We start from the raw sequence: 21,670 nt of genomic DNA, 5'->3' as shown, positions 1-21,670 counted from the left end.
TATCTAAATTGGGGTGGGAAGTAGGGCCCCTACGCCTAAACATAAATGTCCAAATATCTAAAATGGGGTGGGAAGAGGAGCCCCTACACCCCAACACAAATGTTAAAGTATCTAAAAGGGGGTGGGAAGAACCCCAAAATAAACGATAAAATATCTAAAATGGGGTGGGAAGGGTGAGAGGTTAGATGAAACTGTGATTTGTAACGTAATGCAGAACAGATGGAATACTTTTTGGAGAGTGGAGCTTTTTTCCCATTTCATTTAATCTTCTACTGCCAGAGAGAGAGAGAGAGAGAGGAGAGAATAGTGTCATGCAGCAGTTGTTTTGAAATCTCACCCGGTCACAATACACACAGCCTACGTAAATGTGTGCCGCTGGGCGTCCACATAAATATATTTTTTTTTTGTGGGGGGGGGGGGGGGCGATTTAAAATCAAAGGGATATATTTATATCTTGCACGTTGGTATTTTTAAACCCAACACACCAACCCCAACCCCCACGGCAAGCGTATGCCCCATGTGCCCTTCCCGAAATTGGGTCTTTTATGTTAAATCGATTGCTTAATCGATCGAAACAATGAATAAAGCAACTTTTTTATTTTAAAAAAATTCCTATTTGATATATTTTTATGAGAAAACGTCATTTTGGATTACATACTTACATACTGATAATTAGATAACATGCTGTTTTCCAGTGATGAAATCTGCATTGCAGTTTCATCATTTTGCTAGACATGACTAATATTCTTTAGATCACGTTTTTGGAAGGACACTTATGAAATCGATGCTCACCGTGAGAATGTTACTATAAATACATCAACAGTCTATGAGGAAATCCGTGAGTTTTACACTGTCAGTACGCATGTGTGGTGATTGTGTGGTCGCTATATATACAAGTACAGACGAGTGGTAAGTATAAATACAATAGGTAGGATTGAAAATATTACATAAACCTAGTGACTGATTCAGGTATTTAAACAATGGAGACTATCAGCACTGTTTGCAGAAGTTTGCATCACCAATGCAAGGCTGTCTTGTCATCCGGCGGGATTAGTCGTGTGTTGTCTAGAGTGCACCATGTACAATCGGGGCATGTACAAACATCTGTAGGGTTCGCTCTCATCCAGGTACGTCACAGGAACTTAACGTTTCTGGTAGTGATTGTTTTTGCTTTTCCTTTGATCGTGGACTCTGTAGAATTAAGTAAGTCTTGATTATATAACAGCAACGATTTTTTTTTTTTTTTTTACAGGATTGTACCTTCAATGTAATCAAGTCTTTATTTTATAGAGTAGGATAAAATAAAAAATAAATAAATAAAACATTAAGAAAAAGAAAACACGAACTTAATGTTAAAAAAAAGAAGCAATAACGTGAACTTCAGACTGAAGGCAAAAAAACAAAAAAAGCCACCAATCATACCGAGTTACAAAATTAACTCAGACTACCCATGACTGGTTCTGGCTAAGGACCGAGTCGGTCATACTCTATGACAGACCAAGTAGTCCTATGTCTTCGTTGACATTCCTTAGCCCCATCCCAGCATGTATGGCTGGTTAGAGCATAGAAATGACGCCCTGTTTTTCTAAAAGTGTATTTGGTGTGAGTTTTCCCCGCCCTTCCCTGAGGTCTGTTAAGTGTAGTTGTTAGAAAACAATAATGCGTTAAAATATTTTTGCAGGGTTTTTATATTTTTTTATCCATCAAATCTGAGTTATATTATCCCATGAAGTTAAAAGGTGTACTTTCTTCCCTTTGTCCGGGCTGACAATGGGCCTGATTTCCACCAGTTACTTCGGATTGGGGTTGTATTATTAACCCAAAGGCTAGTTACGGCCCTGGGTTAATTTCCTTCCCCTTTTAAAGTTATTTTGATTATTTGAAGTGACTTTGCCAGAGTCTTTCTGTCCGTATTGTGTTATTTGTAATATTAATAATTTTTTCTATATTTTTTATATATATATATTCTATATTTTTTATTTTTTATATGTATGTATGTATAATGTTTTGTATGCTAAATGACCAGACGGCTTATCTAGTCCAAATCTATAAGTTTTCTTCCTATCTACTTTACCCACAAAAATAATAACTGTCTGAGATGTATTATTGTTTGTGTATGCATGTAGTGTGTATGTTATAGGAATATATGCCATAGCATATAGGGGTATGGGTTTTAGGTATTGTTTGCTTGATTTCAATACAAGGGTTTCCCACACATGGTGGTGGGGGTCATTCTTTGCTTTAAGTTTTTTGGTTGTGCCATAGCACAAAAATTTTATTATCAATTGGAGATAGATGAATTCCTCCATACACTGTGTGTTGGGAGAATTTCAGAACGGGTCATGGGGGTAATCGGAGGTAATTTTGTCATTCAGTATGATTTTTTTTCCCCTTCAGAATATTACTTGTTTAAAAAAAAATCTAAGCTCGCGTCTAACACCTGTGAACACGATCTGATATCAGTTAATATCCTGTAAGATATGACTATTATTGATCTGTTGGCAGTTTGCAGTATGATAATTTACTTACACAGGATGGTAATTTACTTACACAGTATGGCAATTTACTTACACAGTATGGTAATTTACTTACACAATATGATACAGTATGGTAATTTACTTACACAATATGGTAATTTACTTACACAGTATGATACAGTATGGTAATTTACTTACACAGTATGATACAGTATGGTAATTTACTTACACAGTATGATACAGTATGGTAATTTACTTACACAATATGATACAGTATGGTAATTTACTTACACAGTATGGTAATTTACTTACACAGTATAATACAGTATGGTAATTTACTTACACAGTATGAAAATTTACTTACACAGTATGGTAATTTACTTACACAGTATGATACAGTATGGTAATTTACTTACACAGTATGGTAATTTACTTACACAGTATGATACAGTATGGTAATTTACTTACACAGTATGATACAGTATGGTAATTTACTTACACAGTATGGTAATTTACTTACACACTATGGTAATTTACTTACACAGTATGGTAATTTGCTTACACAATATGGTACAGTATGGTAATTTACTTACACTAATTTTTTGCACAGATCCGTACACTTAAGATACAGCTGATTTTACAATGCACTTTGATGACTCCTACCACCAACATAGCAGTCTAACTTATTGTACAGGCTTTAGACATTTACAATGCACTTTGATGACTACTGCCACCAACATAGCAGTCTAACTTATTGTACAGGCTTTAGACATTTACAATGCACTTTGATGACTACTGCCACCAACATAGCAGTCTAACTTATTGTACAGGCTTTAGACATTTACAGTGCACTTTGATGACTACTGCCACCAACACAACAGTCTAACTTACTGTACAGGCTTTAGATATTTACAATGCACTTTGATGAATACTTCCACCAACATAGCAGTCTAACTTATTGTACAGGCTTTAGACATTTACAATGCACTTTGATGAATACTTCCACCAACATAGCAGTCTAACTTATTGTACAGGCTTTAGACATTTACAATGCACTTTGATGACTACTGCCACCAACACAACAGTCTAACTTACTGTACAGGCTTTAGACATTTACAATGCACTTTGATGACTACTGCCACCAACATAGCAGTCTAACGTACTGTACAGGCTTTAGACATTTACAATGCACTTTGATGACTATTGCCACCAACATAGCAGTCTAACGTACTGTACAGGCTTTAGACATTTACAATGCACTTTGATGACTACTGCCACCAACATGGTGGTCTAACTTATTGTACAGGGTTTAGACGTCAGATAGTGTACATTTTTTTGTTTTGAATTATACCCAGTATATCTTTTGTCATAGGTAGGTTGTGATGCAGAAGTAATATATCACTTTTTAAAACATAATTTTGCAAGGAAAGATGTAAATGTATATGGCTTGTGCCACTTTGTTTGGCATTTCTGGACAAATAATAAAGACTTTAATGAAGTTAAATGAAAAATGACAGGAAGTTAATTTGTAAAATGAAGGTAAATACTCAGATTTTTCACTATCTGTATTAATAAAATATTGATGCAGAATATTACCTACCAATGTCAGAAATGTTTCACCTGTAAATAATTTACTTTTAAAATTTTTTAAAATTTTATAACCTTCAGCTGTCTTTAAAATATTTAAAACCAGATCACAGCAAATTATAGACACTAAATATTGCAAAAAGGCTTTGGCAAAGATATAGTTTGAAAATTTGTTAATTCTTATTTAGCTTCCAAGTTTATGCAAAATATGTAATCCCTGGCCTCCGCATTATGGAGTCCTTTTAATTTTATGTATGCCATCCCCATGTCTTCATCCTCAACCTCCCCTCAAGCCCTGCCTGTAAGAGATATAAAATTATAAAATCATTGTGCACATGTGCAAATTGCACCAAATCATGTCACGGTTTGAAATCTCTGTCATGAATGGCAAAAGAGGAGCTTTAGTGTTAAGAAGGCGTGTGTGCAGATCCAGACAAGCAGTTTCAAATTACACTAACCTTTTCTTTTAAAAGGGTAGATAACTTGTCCTGTTTACCAGTCTTCCATTATTCTGACTTGTCCAGTTTGTCAGTCTTCCATTATTCTGAATTTGTCCTGTTAGCCAGTCTTCCATTATTCTGACTTGTCCTGTTTGTCAGTCTTCCATTATTCTGACTTTGTCCTGTTAGCCAGTCTTCCATTATTCTGACTTGTCCTGTTTGTCAGTCTTCCATTATTCTGACTTTGTCCTGTTAGCCAGTCTTCCATTATTCTGACTTGTCCTGTTAGCCAGTCTTCCATTATTCTGACTTGTCCAGTTTGTCAGTCTTCCATTATTCTGACTTTGTCCTGTTAGCCAGTCTTTCATTATTCTGACTTGTCCAGTTTGTCAGTCTTCCATTATTCTGACTTTGTCCTGTTAGCCAGTCTTCCATTATTCTGACTTGTCCTGTTAGCCAGTCTTCCATTATTCTGACTTGTCCTGTTAGCCAGTCTTCCATTATTCTGACTTGTCCAGTTTGTCAGTCTTCCATTATTCTGACTTGTCCTGTTAGCCAGTCTTCCATTATTCTGACTTGTCCTGTTTGTCAGTCTTCCATTATTCTGACTTATCCTGTTTGTCAGTCTTCCATTATTCTGACTGTTCTATAATTTGTATGATGCAATAATGGGAATAAGTTTGTGTAGTATATTCAGACTATTAGATGTATCGATAGCTTAACACAATGTCCCCCAGGGATTATTTTTATTTTAACCTGTAATGGGGAAGGACACTTTTTAAAAAACTTCCTGGTGCATCCAACCACAGATGCTGCATAAAAGATATCACACTCATGACCAGATTGCTGACCTTTTTAAATTTTTTATTGTTGGATCCATCATTTTTTTGTTGTTGTCCCTTTTTACTCCAAATTTCAAACTCACCCTACTTTTTGCAAAGGATCATCTTCCCTAGCCTGGTTCCTAGCCAATCAGCAGTGGGCATGCAGTATTAACATACAAATGATTAAATAAGCAGGAAATACTGAAATTTAGTGATGTTGGTGAAATTCAACCAGTACATAAGGGTCCATTTAAATTCAACCAGTACATAAGGGTCCATTTAAATTCAACTAGTACATAAGGGTCCATTTAAATTCAACCAGTATGTAAAGGTCCATGTACGACTAGAGTCAATTATGCTTGCATATAATAGTAGTTTTAACCAAGACTTCAAGGGTTTTGAATATTAACTGAGAGAATGATTATATGTGATAAAACCCCATAAATTTCAGACTAAGCTGGTATTACCTATATTATATATATCTCATTGTTACCATGCAAATTAATTGCACGAACAGTGTAACACAGCTGTTGATATGCTTTGTGAGAAGCATTCCTGCTTCCAGGACCTACACTGTAATGCATCTGTTGATCTGTGTTGTGAGAAGCATCCCTACTTACAGGACTTTACAGTGTAACTTAGCTACATGGTTTGTGTTGTGAGAAGAATCTCCCTGCTTCCTAGACAAATAGATTAACTCGTTCTTTAATTTTAGTCTATGATTTCTAATGAAGATGAGCTGTTGTTTTTGCATCAGTGTTGCTTTGGACCTCATCTTATATATATGTCTGTGTGTGTGTGTGTCTTGAACACTGGTGTCAGTGCTGATTTGGATATAATTAAAGCTCATCTATTTCAGTAATTTCACACAGGCAAATGCTGATAATTTTTATAAAAGCATTCTTTCTATTTTTAGACGCGACATGCTGCCACAAAAACTGACGTGGATAATGCCGTTAGAGACATAAAGGCAGGAAAATTTGACACTGTACCAGATCCTGGGCGTCTAGAACACTTCAGGTAAGATAGCAGATATTTAGAGCAGAATATTTAGGTCACAGTGACACACATGGTCCAGTTGAGAGGTTAAGACGTATTAGAATATTACAGTTACATATACTTGTATATTGCATCATGGAAATGAGTTTAGAGGACTATTGTTTTGTACAGCATTATAACTCTCATCTCATTGGCACACTATAAGCCAGGAGCAATGTCCATTGTTCTAAATTATGGAACAAAATCTAATTCATTTCTCTTTCTTTATCTGTATGCAGATTCTCTACATCAAAATGTTTACTGTTTGCTTATGTTTTGATTACATTGTACATATATATTGATAAAATCTGGTGATCTTCAGAAACCAATATGCTTTTTTGATATTTATTTAGTATGGCTTATAACACACACACACACACACACACACACTTGTGGTTTTAAAAATACCGCTGCTGGTTACTTGTCATCAACAGTTTACCTATTTGTGTACATGTACTTTCAGGACAGCAAGACAGAGAACTGATTTAGCTAAAACAGATGATGAGGTCCCACCCATGGGAGTAAATGTTCTGCCACACCCAATATGGTATCTACACAGTTTTCTTTGTAAAAGCTCTCTATGATAAAAATTAAAAACTCCCCAACAATATCTGTGTCCATCTGACTCAGTCCTGTAATGGAGGACTTGACAATCTATGTATCCATGTGTCTCAGTCCTTTAATGGAGGACTTGACAATCCATGTGTCTCTGTCCTGTACTAGAGGACTTGTTTTTTTGTGGGGGTTTTTGCAAACTGAGACCTGACCTGTAAAAAGAGATAGTTAAATGGTCAAAAATAGCTTTGTAATTGTAAGATTATTTTTAATTTTAAAACATGTTAGAAACTTTTTGATGATGACTATTCGAAATGTATTTCTGTGTCATCTTCGTAATAACGAAATTGTTTCTAACATTTCTGAGTCTGTACTTGTAGTTTGGATCATAATTTCAGTCCCATTCCTAGTTCCATAAATCTGCATATTTTCTTAGTTCTTTGAAAATTCACATTTTAGATGAACTGTATGTATGTACAGGGTTTAACAGGCTGTCAGCAAACTCCAGGTTATATTGTGCCAATTAGTGTTTTAAAAGGATAAAAGGAAATATGTGCCCAAACATTTAGAAGGATAAGCCCCTCCATATAAATGAAAATGTGTAGTTATTCAAGACAAAGATCTTAAAATGGTTGTTAAAATATAAAAGTTAAATATTCCTAAAATCTTCCTGAAGGTGGACACTTCCAAAGATAAAAATAAATATTTTTACATACGAAACAAAATTATGAAATATCTAAAGATGCCAGAATTATTAACAGATAAACTAATAAAAGTTACAAATTCACATTATCTACAGTTTAAGTTTTCAAGACAAGCTGGTTTGGAGATTCAAAAAACAAGTTAGATATATCCTAAATTTCTTTTGCTGTGTAAAACATGAGAAAGAAGTAATAATAAATGCAAACTTGTATTCACTGTGTTTATTTAATGGAAAATTAAAGAAGTTTACTGCTTTGGATTGTTTTGTTTGCTGAATAACTTTTTTACAAAATGCATCCAGCTTTACAAAAAATTGACTCCACCTGTTTTATGGATTAAAACAAGCTGCACTTAGATGGTTAAAAGACACAGAGTATTGTTTAACTTTTGTTGCTCAAATTTCCATTTTAGCACACAAACTTGTCCAAGGGTAGACATGTTAGCTCCTCCAATTTGAATGGAGCAGCTCCAAGAATTAGTGACATGTCTGAGCTCTGATCGAAGCACAACAAATTTTTATATCTCTGCCATTCAGAAAATAGGTTTCATTTATGTAAAAAATCAAGAGAAAAAACATGGATGATAAAGGCATTATGAAACTCTCTCACTCCCACATCTGTTTTTAGTTGCATATGTACTCAATGAGATATCCAGTTGGGTCACTAATACCTGTCACTCTAGCACTAGCAGTTGGGTCACTAATACAAGTCACGCTAGCACTAGCAGGTGGGTCACTAATACCAGTCACAGTAGCACTAGCAGTTGGGTCACTAATACCAGTCACGCTAGCACTAGCAGCTGGGTCACTAATACCAGTCATGCTATCACTAGCAGTTGGGTCACTAATACCAGTCACACTAGCACTAGCAGTTGGGTCACTAATACCAGTCACGCTATCACTAGCAGCTGGGTCACTAATACCAGTCATGCTATCACTAGCAGTTGGGTCACTAATACCAGTCACACTAGCACTAGCAGTTGGGTCACTAATACCAGTCATGCTAGCACCTTGTTTTGGGTCCTGCTTAACACCATCAAGATTAGAAGTGATGATGCAGAATTTCCTAGCATAACTAGATTAGACTTGAATATAAGTTTGTATTATGCATGGGGCGTAGGACCGACAGAATTTCCTAGGATAACTAGATCAGACTTAAATATAAGTTTGCATTATGCATGGGGTGTAGGACCGACAGAATTTCCTAGGATAACTAGAATAGACTTGAATATAAGTTTGCACGGGGAGTAGGACCGACATTAAGAAAGCTTTGGCTCATATATTTTTTCTTTTCTGCGGGGTTAGCTGTGCTCAGATTTTATATCTGCGGTTGGCATACGTGCTATCCATAGCTTACATCAGAGTGTGTGATAAATGAAGGAAAACATTATAATGTTGATGAAAGTAATTAGATGGCTTCATTTCAGTAAAGAAATTTATCTCTCATTTAACTAACTTCGGCTCCCATTGCATTTGAACCAGCTGAAATGTATGTCATTTGAACTTGAAAATGCATCCAATCCACTTGCTTGTGTTAGAATCTGAATCCATTAATCAGGAAAAAGATGTAAGAGTAAGTATAGTCCTACGAAAGCAATTAGACTTATTTTGTGGAAAAGTGTCAAATGTGCTGTCAGAGTGCATAAAATATTCCAGAAAATTTGGCCTATAATTCCCCCATCAGTCTAGCAAGGAACATGCTAAACAACACCATTTATTTTGGTGGTAAGATGTCAACCCAAACAATGTCAATATCAAATTAGACATCATACTTTGTAGGACTACCATTGCCAGACTTAAAAAAATGGTAATAAAATCCTTGGTACAGTTTATGTAGTATGCTGGCTAAAACTGGAGTGTGCTATGAATGCCAAAAATAGATATCTACCAACTTGTACCGTGGTTTCTTGTTTTATAGGACAGCACAGGAGATGGCAGCGGTGACGATTACTCATAAGCCACCAGAGGGCATTGTTGATCGTGTAAGTGTATAATAAATAAGTTGATAGATTTCTTTGTATTACTGTAGTCCACATTTGTAAAATGAACACTTACTATTCAATTCAAAATAACATTGCAATTTGACATTGATACAACATCACATTTTTCTGATGCTTTTAACTGCAGGAGAGATTGAACATAAATAAAGAAAAGCAAAAGCTGTTTTCTTGCACAATTTTATTAACCCAAGAATGATTTTTCAAAAGAAATTAAGTCAATAAAATCTTGGAAATCTATAATGCATGATCTGCTGCAATGGAGGTTTTCTGGAAAACAAGTGAAATTCCAATAATGTCATACTGAAAAAACTGTCATGCTTTCATACTCCAGTCGTTTCTTTTGTGTTTTTGACAGGAGTTTTTGATCTTCAAATCTAATGACTTTTTAATACTGGGTTATTTATAGGCGTGTAATTTTATGGCCAGTTAGTGACATGGTACCTTTCTTTATTATAGTTATTGTTATTATTTATTGGCAATCATTTAAAAAAAAAATGATGTAGGATATATCGTTAGCTGCAACTTCCCTTAACTCATGGGGTACAGATTTTTATGGAATCATTGTTGCTGTGAACAACAATTTTAAAGACTTGTTAAATATTGTTCCATCATATCGAAGAAAAAGCCACATAACCTATGCACCTTGATGTCAGCCAACTGCCAAAAAGTTGTTGCTATCCGTTTGGTCCACAATAGCAAAGTTACAATTTTAGCTCAAGAGCAACAAAAGGTGACCACAGTGTTAGCAAGGTCTGTAGGTGACCTTGAAAACCTTGAAAAATGAATTGTTCCCTCAAGGCATTGGAAAAACCTTGAAAATTCAAAATATTATCTGGGTACCTTGAAAAGCCTTGATTTTCATGAAACCAAAAGGAATTAATAAATAGTTTTCATTGTACAGAATTAAATAAAAAGAAAAGGGGAAAAAAGCAAGAAAAAAAACCAGTCTCTGGCTAAGTTTGTACCAGAACGAGAATTTTTCCACAACTGGCCACTGCACAGTCATACATTTTGAACTTCTGATTGTACGAAGCCCAGATGTAGCAGTGGTTTAAATTTGAATCATTTGCTTCGAGATGGCTGGCTGCTGATTCCAATTTTGGTGGCTAGATGAAGAAAAATATAAAGCTTGGATTATGAGATCTTTCTCAGAGCTTTGCAAAATGCAAATTATGCCAGAATGGGAGAGAGTGCTCCTCAGTCACATACAGCTGAGAAAACACCCAAGCTGTTGTAATGGAGCTTAATAAAGGCAAAACAAGAAGCCTTCAGCATGAAATCATTTTTGACGAAAGAGGTATGTCTGTGAACACAGAGATTCAAGTTTTAAAATCGAAACTGTGTTTAGTCTTAATTTTGGATTGAGTGGAATTAGGACAGACAATAATTGCAATGAACACAATAAGTCTAAAAATATAGAATACAGCTGAGAGAAATATTAATATGAAATAGTTTAAAATATCAATATGCTGTTTTTAAATAAGCGATAATATAAAAAACAAATATCTTTACTTTTTTTGTTTATGGGGATGAGTGAAGAAGAAAGGAAGGTACCGAAAAAGACATTGAGACAATGACAGCTGCTGCTGATGACTATGCATTGAAAGCAAAGATCCATAGAAAAATTTCCTTTATCATGACATCAAAATAATTTGAAGAAAAGTGAAAAGGACAAAATCGCTAAACTTAGAGCTTTTGAAAAGCAGCTTGATGACAAGCTACAAGAACTGAAAAATTTACTCTAAAATATTGTGGACGTTGCAAATAGTTTAGTGTAGACAGAGTAAAATGAACTTTGTTCAGTGACTACCTTATTCTAAAGCCCGAAGTAGAATGTTTAATATTAATGGGAATGATATCAAAGATCATACTATTGATTTCTTGTTTGCAAGAAATGTACCTCGTACGGAGTAATGGTAAATTTTAACTTGTGTCTACATAGTTTCATTTATGTATCCTTTAAAATAATGTAATAATCCACCTTGAAAAACAAGATTGTGAACCTTGAAAAAACCTTGCAAAAAAAGGTAATACTAACCTTGTGTTAGACTAAATGTCATCTAGAGGGTCCGCACTAACAGTTGTATGGAACCAGTTACTGCACAACTGTTGATTTTTCCGATATCTATGCAGTTTTTTGTTTGTTACATTCCTGCGGCTAGTTGAAAACATAATTGTACAAAGTATTGTATAAATAATGATCATGCACTTGTGGCAACTTGTACCATGTGGCGACTGGTTCCATGCTGCAAATGGCGTAGACCCTCAGACTCTTGATTTTCAGTCCGCATACTGCCTGCTATCACATAATGTGCTGGCATATCAGGGTCTACAAAGTCCATTGTCTTAAGCAAACATCATAGAACCTGATATGCAGTCGGAGTAATGTTTTGACATTTAAATGTTAAATATAACTTTACGAAATTGTGGAATTTTTTGTATTTTAGCCCAGCAAATATATGAAAATGACTTTTTTGTTTTCAGATGGCTTACTTCTCTGTGCAGTTGATGAGAAAAACCTTTGATAGAATCTCAGGTTTCAGCAGAGGGGAGAGGAATGAACATAAATGGCTGCTGTAAGTGATGAAATGCATAGGTAACAGGAGATAATTTGCTAAAATTTTCCCCATTCCTCACAATTTTATACATTTTTCTCATTTCTCTTTACTAAACAAATTTTCTCTTGACATCAAGACAGTCTCATCTTTTTAGTACAGGATGCCTCCAGTGCTTACAGGATGAGAAAAAATGTTTGTGATCTGCTTGTTCCATGGGATGAGTGGAGTTTAAAAACCACTACACTGCACTATATCCCATGAGATGAGTGCACTGTAAAAAATCACTACACTGCTCTATATCCCATGGGATGAGTGCACTGTAAAAAAAACACTACACTGCACTAGATCCCATGTGACGAGTACACTGTAAAAACCACTACACTGCACTATTTCCCATGGGATTAGTTCATTGTAACAACTACTAACAATTACTACACATGGGATGAGTGCAATGTAAAATCCACTACACTGCACAATATCTCATCAATGACATTGCTCATGTGATAAATCATTATATATATATATATATATATATATATATATATATATATATATATATATATATATAGATATATTCTTTAATTATTCTTTTAATATGTTTCAACTTTGGAAGAAATATTTATAATTTAAGCTCAGAATAAGGATAATAGGTCAAAGGACTGAACCGTGACATAATTTCTTGACCTGTTTACTATAGCAAATGCCTGTCGGGACACTTGCATAATAGCAAACATGAGAAGTACAAAGTAAACTCCAACAGAAAATCTGTTACTTACATTTGATACAAGTCGGTGCCATACATTGCAACCAGCACATCCAGTGGGGGAAGAACCTGGGAAAAGACCAGTAAGAACCACTGATCCATGGGAAGCTACAATATTTACATAAATAAGTTTTATTTAGGTGATTCATCTTCTGCAGCTTGTATTCACAAATAACGTTAGTTCTTGCTCATGGACTTTTATTTGTAATTAGTTTATTTTTGGAGACAGATTGTTTTATGTTTTGACGGGTTATTTGTTCATTTTGAAACAAGAATAACATTCATCTAAAAATGCTTGGTTTTATCACTTTGAAGAACATATATTTACTTGTCACTGGTGATGAGTGTACAGGGGCCATTACTCTACCGAAGGCAAATTTGACCCATCTTTAGTTGTGCACCGTTTTATCACTTAACTCTATGTACTTATGAGTTAATTCTGTCCTATAAGCTTTTGAATTAATAAATACCATTTTTGGTATTTCAAGTCACATTACTATAACTGTGATTACATTATTACATGGAATATAAAGAACAGAAGGAGCACAATTTTAGAATACAAGTATTTAAAAGTAATCATGGAGATATATTTGACTGTTTCATGGTATTTTGATAACATCATCAAATTTGCTACAGCAAAGATTCGTTAAGTTGTAGCATCATTTAAAGTCATCTAATTTGCAGACAATGCTGTTGAAGGATAACTTTATTTTCAGGCGCATCTGTTTCCTGGAGACCGTTGCTGGAGTACCTGGGATGGTTGCAGCCATGACACGACATCTCCACTCTCTGAGGAGATTACAGAGAGACTATGGATGGATCCACACATTGTTAGGTGTGTTATAGAAATAGTCATCGACTAGACCAAAACAAAATTTCAAGTGATGGGTAAAGATTTATGTTATCTTCAGGAGAGGGATTATTTGTTTGACATACATGTCTGCCATTTACTGGGAGACAAATGGTATTGTTTATGATCCTCTACACATCACATATTACCTGTTACAGAAGAACTGCCTTGAAAGACTACCCCTTCTGCAAAAAACATATGGTCTCTCAAGACAGGTGATCACTCATAAAAGGTCATAACACTATATAATCAATAAATCTGTGCATTGTGAATGTGGTCTCTCAAGAGAGGTAGTCTCACATAGCAGTGGTCTTTCAAGACAGGTTTTATGGTTTTAAATTATGAAAAAAATGACCTCGGCTAGGAAGGAAATAAATGTTTCATTTTGAATAAATAAGGAAGCAGAAGTCAGCAAAACATTTGGGAGAAAATATAGTAATGTTTTGTTTAAATATGACAATATTTAACACATTCTGGAATAATTAAAAAATGTTGACGTAATATGTTTTTACATGTCACTAATTTCTTCTAGCAACGTTTGAATGAAATAATACAGTTTAGTTCTTTAATGTAATTTTACATGTAAAGTTTTATAAGTTTAAATGGGAATATATATTGACAAATGGCCTACCATAATGCTTTACATTTTTTCATCTAAAATTTTCAAACGGGTTTGCAGATTTTATGCAATTTACAAACCATAGATCAAAAGACCCAACAAAGAATAATTTGTGGGTGCGTTGTGTAATATATCAGTACCATTTTGATGTCCATGAAAAACAGAAGGAATTCAAAGTCTGTAAAGCCAGAATTGTGATGTATTTGCAGAAGAAGCAGAGAATGAGAGAATGCATCTGATGACAGCCATGCAGCTCAAGGAACCAAGCTGGCTGTTCAGGACATCAGTCATTGTAACACAAGGTAAAGCAAATTAGTTCCGTCTTTCAAATACATATATCTACATATTCTAACTTCCATATATCTTCCAGTTGTCTGGCATTTACTTGGATATGACTAACTGAATAGAATGGCTTATAAATGCATGTCAGTTAAACTTATATACTGTAGTTGTGTTAGTAAAAAGTGCAGTGTGAAAATAAAAAACAGACTCGGCCTTTGCATAAAGCACCTGCAAATCACAGACTATATTTATTGCTTGAAATGGCTAAAAGAATGACCATCAAGGGCTTTCAGCAGCCATTGATAAATGATTCAATAGAATTGGACGTATTCTGATGGTATTCAGATTTGTGATTTGCTTTCATGTAAACAAATACTGCCAAGCTGAGTATTATAAGAAAAATAGGTACATGTATTGAAGTGTTGGATTTTTACTTAAACTGAAATGATAAAATGCATGCACATGGTCAGGACAAAATTGTTAGAAATTTGTTTCCCTTGTGTCCCACACAAGTTAAAAAAATATTTAGTTAGGTTAGATGGTATGACTGCACAGTGCTGTACGATGCTGATTAAAAGTTCTAGCAATGTAAATAAAATAAAACTTTAGGAAGATTTGAAGGATCACTTGTTTAAATAGTACTTTCTGACGAGTCAGGTTGAATAGTACATTCTAATGAGTCAGGTTTGAATAGAACGTTCTGATGAGTTGGGTTTGAATAGTACATTGTAACGAGTCAGGTGGAATAGTACATTGTGATGAGTCGGGTTTGAATAGTACATTCGGACGAGTCAGGGTTGAATGGTACATTCAGATGAGTCCGGTTTGAATAGTACATTCTGACGAGTCGGGTTTGTTACCATGGTGTGTTTCACAGCGAGGCACTTTACTCCATTTACCTCAGCACTTTACAACTTTTTGTGTGTCATTGCCAAAACAAACCAACCAAACTATACCCAACCAAAATACTATTTCAAAGATTTATACACTTCATCAAATCACGAGGGTTATATTTGCAAGATATGGGTTGCATCAGAATTTGTGTTACATTTAAATGAGATCGGTTGCATCAGAATTTGTGTTACATTTGAAAGAGATTGGTTGCATCAGAATTTGTGTTACATTTAAATGAGATCGGTTGCATCAGAATTTGCGTTACATTTGAAAGAGATTGGTTGCAACAGAATTTGTGTTACATTTAAATGAGATTGGTTGCATCAGAATTTGTGTTACATTTGAAAGAGATTGGTTGCAACAGAATTTGTGTTACATTTGAAAGAGATTGGTTGCATCAGAATTTGTTACATTTAAATGAGATGGGTTGCATCAGAATTTGTTACATTTTAATGAGATGGGTTGCATCAAAATGTGTGCTAATTAAGTTCATTGTTCTAATGTGATCTAACAAATGTTGAAACTACTGTTCACATGCAATTTATCAACAATATTCTTAGATTTGCATGTTATGCATCTGTACATACAACAGAATTACTTCACAAGAGTGTTGCAGTAAGAGATATGGGGTGTTGTACTTGAATCCAGCCAGTTCACAGACATGTGACAATTTAGAACAAAAATGTGAACTGGACTCCAAGAATTAAACAGATTTCAGAAACAGATTTTAAATTTGCAAACTGATTCTTTAACAAATTCTGTGAAAAATTTAAATGGTACAGTTTCTTTTTTTTTTTACAGATATTGATATTTCAAACTTTTCTATTATTGTGACGTGTGCAGTAAAGTGTTATTTGGCTTAACAGACATTTAGGATGAAAAATAATCCCTCGATCTTGTCTGAGGTGCCCTGCTATCATTGAATTGCACCATCCATACAACATTAAACAGCACTATTTAATTTACAGGTGTATTTGTGACAGTGTTCAGTGCTGCTTACCTGGTCTCGCCACGATTTTGTCACAGATTTGTGGGGTACCTTGAGGAGGAGGCTGTCAAAACATACACAAAATGTCTAGAGGTAAATAAAATATTTTGTATTCTCCTTAAATGTAACATTCTGCAATACAGCAGTTTCACTTTTATAGGGCTCTCAAGAAATGCTTCCATCAGATAACCATTCATTGCCAGCATGCTGCACAAAGGTGAACTGTCACCATTTGTTCTACACACCTAAAGTTACTAATATAAAAATAATGTTAACATCAGGGTACAGATCATACATTTTGTATAAAGAGTATTTCATCAAAGTTTTTACCCCAAAATTAATCTTAAAAGTACCTGTTGGAACTCTTTTATGCTTTGTACCTATAGTATTTAAGCAATTTGGGAAAATATAATGGCCAAATAAGTCAGCTATTGATCATGTGACAATGAAACTGTAAGCTGTACCTAATCACCTTTGAATTAAACATAGAGACACCTTTATTGTCAAACATAAAAGTTTGCAGACTTGACCTTATTACCTTTCAGTTTTACATTAGGATCCTTTTTTTAAATTACAGTTTCGTGGATAAACAAATCCAGTTGATTTTGATGGGATCAGAATCTTGATTTTATGATCTCAGGTTTAAGATCCTGAGTAGTTTGGGTGCCAATTGATTAAATGTCCAATGCAACATCTTGCTATTACATAATTTAAAAAAATGTATCTAGTTCAAATAATCAAATTTCATGATGGAAATGGGGTTCATAATAATGTTAAAGGTTATACAAGCCAGATCTTTGTATTTGGTAATTTTCAAACATTTTATTCGTCTTTTCTTTATTGTAATCAGGACATTGAACATGGTACATTAGGAATATGGAAAGTTAAACCAGCCCCAGAGGTTGCTCTACGTTACTGGAATTTAGCAGTAAGATATTGTTTTTTAAACATTTATTTTTGTGTTTCTTTTGTAAGGCACTTATACCACTGCTGACCTGGCACCAATGTACTAAAAGCCTAAAAATGTGTGTAGCTGTTGTGTATCTTGTACATACTGTATCTGTTTGGAGTCGGCAACATGTCCGGATTTTACACCTCCTCCATGGCAACACCTGTCTTCTTATTTACTGTTTGTGTTTTAAAATCAGGAGATTAAGGGTCGATTTGTACAGCAATCACCACTCATGGTTCCCATACAAAATATAGAAAATAACCTACATGTAACAAAAAAAAAATAGGAAAAAAAAGAAAACCAAAATTTATAAATGTAGATATTGCAATTCAAATTCTTTCCTTTTATTTGCAGAAATTTAAGATCTTCAGTGCTTTACATTATGTTATTGTACTTTATACTATCTTCGTAATATCTGTGCAGCTCATTATTACACTTTTCAAACTCGTATCTTTAGTTACTATTGTGCCGAGGTTCCATAAAATGCGGCTAGATACATGCATACGTTTCCTTTTAATTTTTTCAGCCCGATTCATCAATGAAAGATGTAATTCTTGCCATTCGAGCGACGAGGCTCATCATCGCATCGTCAACCACACGCTGGCATCACTAGATCCGAAGACTTATAATCCATACAAGCCTGGACGCTGAGAGAACGTTATTTTTGTTGTAGACAAGGTTGTACCAGAATCCATCGAAAGGACAGCGAGAGAACATTATCATATTGATAAAGTTCTGCCAGGATCCATCTTTCTGCCATATCAGATATAAGCACATGTCCATAGAACACAGCGGATATTTTATTATGAATGGCATACGAGGCATCTCACTAAACATCACTTAAAGAGGTACCAGCCAGGGGTGGGTGGGTATTAGCTCATGCCTACAGCAACTAATTACATAACGTTATGTAATGTATGTACCAGCCAGGGTGGGATGAGGGCTAGCAGCTCTTGCCTAGAGGAATAAATTAATAGCAACTTTGAACTAAAATAGCTTAAAAGTTCCTGATATGAAGTATTTAATTATTTGTTTCTTTAATTAAATAATACAAATAAGTCGCTATTTAATTTGATAATTTTGGTATGTATTTATGTTAGCAATTAATGACATATGGTTTTTTTTAAATTATATATATATATATATAAAGAACTGCACATTCAGATATTCCCTGTAAAGTTTGGATGCATGTAAACAAAATTTTTAAGAGCACATGACAAAGCCATTTGGTCAAAAGCCGTTGGAAAATAAGCAAGACAGAAATATGACGGAATAGTCGAGAGATCAGTTGAGGTGCTAATAGCTGAATGAGTTAAAAAGATTTTTATATTTGAGACTTTTACACAAATATATGCATTAAATGTTTGGTACAGAAGTCTCAGAAGGCTTACTTTGTGCATAATGTGATGCATACATTTATATAGTCATTGCCATGTATACGCATATTGTCCTAACTGTACTACATTTGTACGTTTTAAAATGTGTTTGTTAATTACTGGTATTACTTTCTTTCAAGTATGATAACTTGCAATGATGTAGTTTCCTTCATTATCACTTGAAGCTTAACAACAACACTACCCGTTATTTTGTTGTAGCATTATCCCATATTGGGAAATTTTGAATTTTCAAAAGTTAATAACTTCAATAACATGAAAAAAAATTGAATAATTAAACCCTTTGAAATGGAGTAGCTTCATTAGAAAGAAATGCAATATTGCTTTAAAAAAAATGCAATACTGCTTTAAAAAATTAAAAAATATTTTACAAAATACAAATATATTTTTAAAAATAAGTCCCCCACCCCTAGTTTAGTGTTGGGATTCTAACTGGTCAATTCAACAGTGGTCATATTAATAACCAGCATTTAGTCCATTACACATGAAGCAAGAAATCCAGTCATTGCCAGGTTCTGTGGTGGCTTGGTTGTGTAAGACTTGTAAATGAATTGCTGATGGTTTTCCTACCAATCGGATCAGCCTGGGATGGATACTGTTGTGTGTCCTTTTGCAAGGACTTCATTGCCATGGAACTTAACCATATCTGTGTTGCTGGACCACAAAAAATCCACCATGCTTATGTCTTGCCTTTGAAAGCAGCACCGTTGAAGCAACTTGAATATGTCTCCACTATCAGTTTTGTAGACAATGTTACGAATTTTACAGATGTATTCTTTGTGAAAAACACTCTACATGGAGTCTAGAGAACATGAACTGAAAATGATATTGCCTCCAACTTCTGTTTCCAATAATCACCTCTACAATTTACCTTGTATGATTTTGTTTTATAGTTTTTATATATATCACAATTTATTTATTTTTATTTTTACAAAACAACCATGTAAATACTCTTACAACACACAAGCATCATGATGAGACTTGCCTTTCTCACTCTTGTGTCCGGTTATAGCACTGAGCAATTCAATCCATTCACCTTTTCCTAGTATATCGCTACCAAAAAGTTTTTTCTTAATTTTACATTATTTTAGCCATTATGCAACCCATGCTCCATTTTCATCTCGCTAAGAATTTAGTCACGATGATGTGTAGTGCCCTGTTGTTAATAAGGTTCATTAGGGACACTGCGAGCCAAACATACAAGAAGTTCCTGTCAAACGTACAACAAGTTCCTGCAGGCATCAGATATTTTGTAGTCCTGTCAGTAGCAGCACTGGTAGGTAACATTATCAGCCAGTATGGGCCTTAACTTGTTTTTTAGCAGTACTGGTAGGTAACATTATCAGCCAATATGGGCCTTAACTAGTTTTTAGCAGTACTGGTAGGTAACATTATCAGCCAGTATGGGCCTTAACTAGTTTTTAGCAGTACTGGTAGGTAACATTATCAGCCAGTATGGGCCTTAACTAGTTTTTAGCAGTACTGGTAGGTAACATTATCAGCCAATATGGGCCTCAACTTGTTTTTAGTAGTAGTGGTAGGTAACATAATCAGCCAGTATGGGCCTAAACATGTTTTTAGCAGTATGATATTCATTTTTGTGGTATACTTCACATCATGATGCACAGTATTTTCATCATCTTTCATTCACAGCAACTTTGCATGTGCCATAATGTATCAATCAACTACCTCTTGTTTTTGAAAGCTTGATAAATCTTTGTATCCTCTCCACATCAATTTAAATCGTCATTTTCTTCATGATGCAAGTACTCCGGCTTTTGTTTATACCATACGTACTGCAAGTCAAATTACAAACAACAAAAGATCCTGATCTACCATAGCACAATGCATCAACAGAGACACAAATCTGCCAGCGCATAATGTACCAGCAGGTCTGGGTCTGTGCAGTTTGCACTTGGACTTCAATTATGAGTATATACGATACTCTTGGTGTTTATTGATGAATTCTTTTTTCTTGACATATTATATACTTTGGAACAAATAAAGAGCGATTTATTTCTTCAAGTGTTCTGTTATAGTCCACAGAATTTTCCAGCCTGCATCAGATGTTCATGGAGATCTTTTGTTGAAACATAACCTCAAGATTGTTCCCGTAAAATATACTTGGGAGCCACAGAAGGCACATTTAATATGGATTAGTCATCCATGGATGTGATTTTAAATTTACCGTCATGGTCATATGAACTCTGAATAATAAGTGTACATGGGTATATATTTTTTTAAAAGTGCAATCCTGGATACGATCCTGGATACCTTCTATGTTTAAATGAAACTGCCCTCATACACACAGCATGTAAACATAAATAAATAATATACATTAACTTCAAGTCTGCAATACAAATATTGGGAAAAATAAGAGTTAGCACAGTATTATTCAGCATGCTCTCAGCAATGGGGAATGGGGTGGATATAGGAACAAGGTTTTACGTTATGATCGAGTGTGAATACAGGGACAAAAAAAAACAACAAAAAAACTATAGTTTCTTTGTAAACTATGTATGATTGTCCCAGTCGCAAATAAGAAACAAATCTGTTTAAATCCACAATAAAAAAATCATGAACCAAAACTAACGACCACCATCATCAGAAAGGTGACTGCTAGCTTCCAATTAAAGTGGACTAGATAAAAAAACATGAAGACGACTGTAAAACACAGTGGCTACAGATCCAGTTTATTTTGTAGCATTATACTGAAACGGATCTGGCATACAGACAGCAGGAAAGCACC

The 21,670-nt window shown here is 34.6% G+C and overlaps 1 protein-coding gene across 1 annotated transcript; it reads left to right on the top strand.

Annotated features, from left to right (window-relative positions):
• The first annotated feature begins 919 nt into the window (after positions 1 to 919).
• Positions 920 to 20,941, top strand: LOC149791198 (uncharacterized). The gene is given in 11 exon segments (XM_089969648.1): positions 920 to 1,127; positions 6,245 to 6,348; positions 6,830 to 6,913; positions 9,540 to 9,603; positions 12,106 to 12,197; positions 13,659 to 13,777; positions 14,621 to 14,713; positions 16,556 to 16,668; positions 17,426 to 17,503; positions 18,054 to 18,090; positions 18,093 to 20,941. Coding segments are annotated over 11 exon segments (1,017 nt in total). The 5' UTR covers positions 920 to 980; the 3' UTR covers positions 18,179 to 20,941.
• The last annotated feature ends 729 nt before the right edge of the window (positions 20,942 to 21,670 follow it).

Source organism: Sinohyriopsis cumingii, chromosome 9 (genome assembly GCF_028554795.1).
Source record: "Sinohyriopsis cumingii isolate HCF-2022 chromosome 9, ASM2855479v2, whole genome shotgun sequence".
NCBI lineage: Eukaryota > Metazoa > Mollusca > Bivalvia > Unionida > Unionidae > Sinohyriopsis > Sinohyriopsis cumingii.
This window is presented reverse-complemented; position numbering and strand designations above follow the sequence as displayed.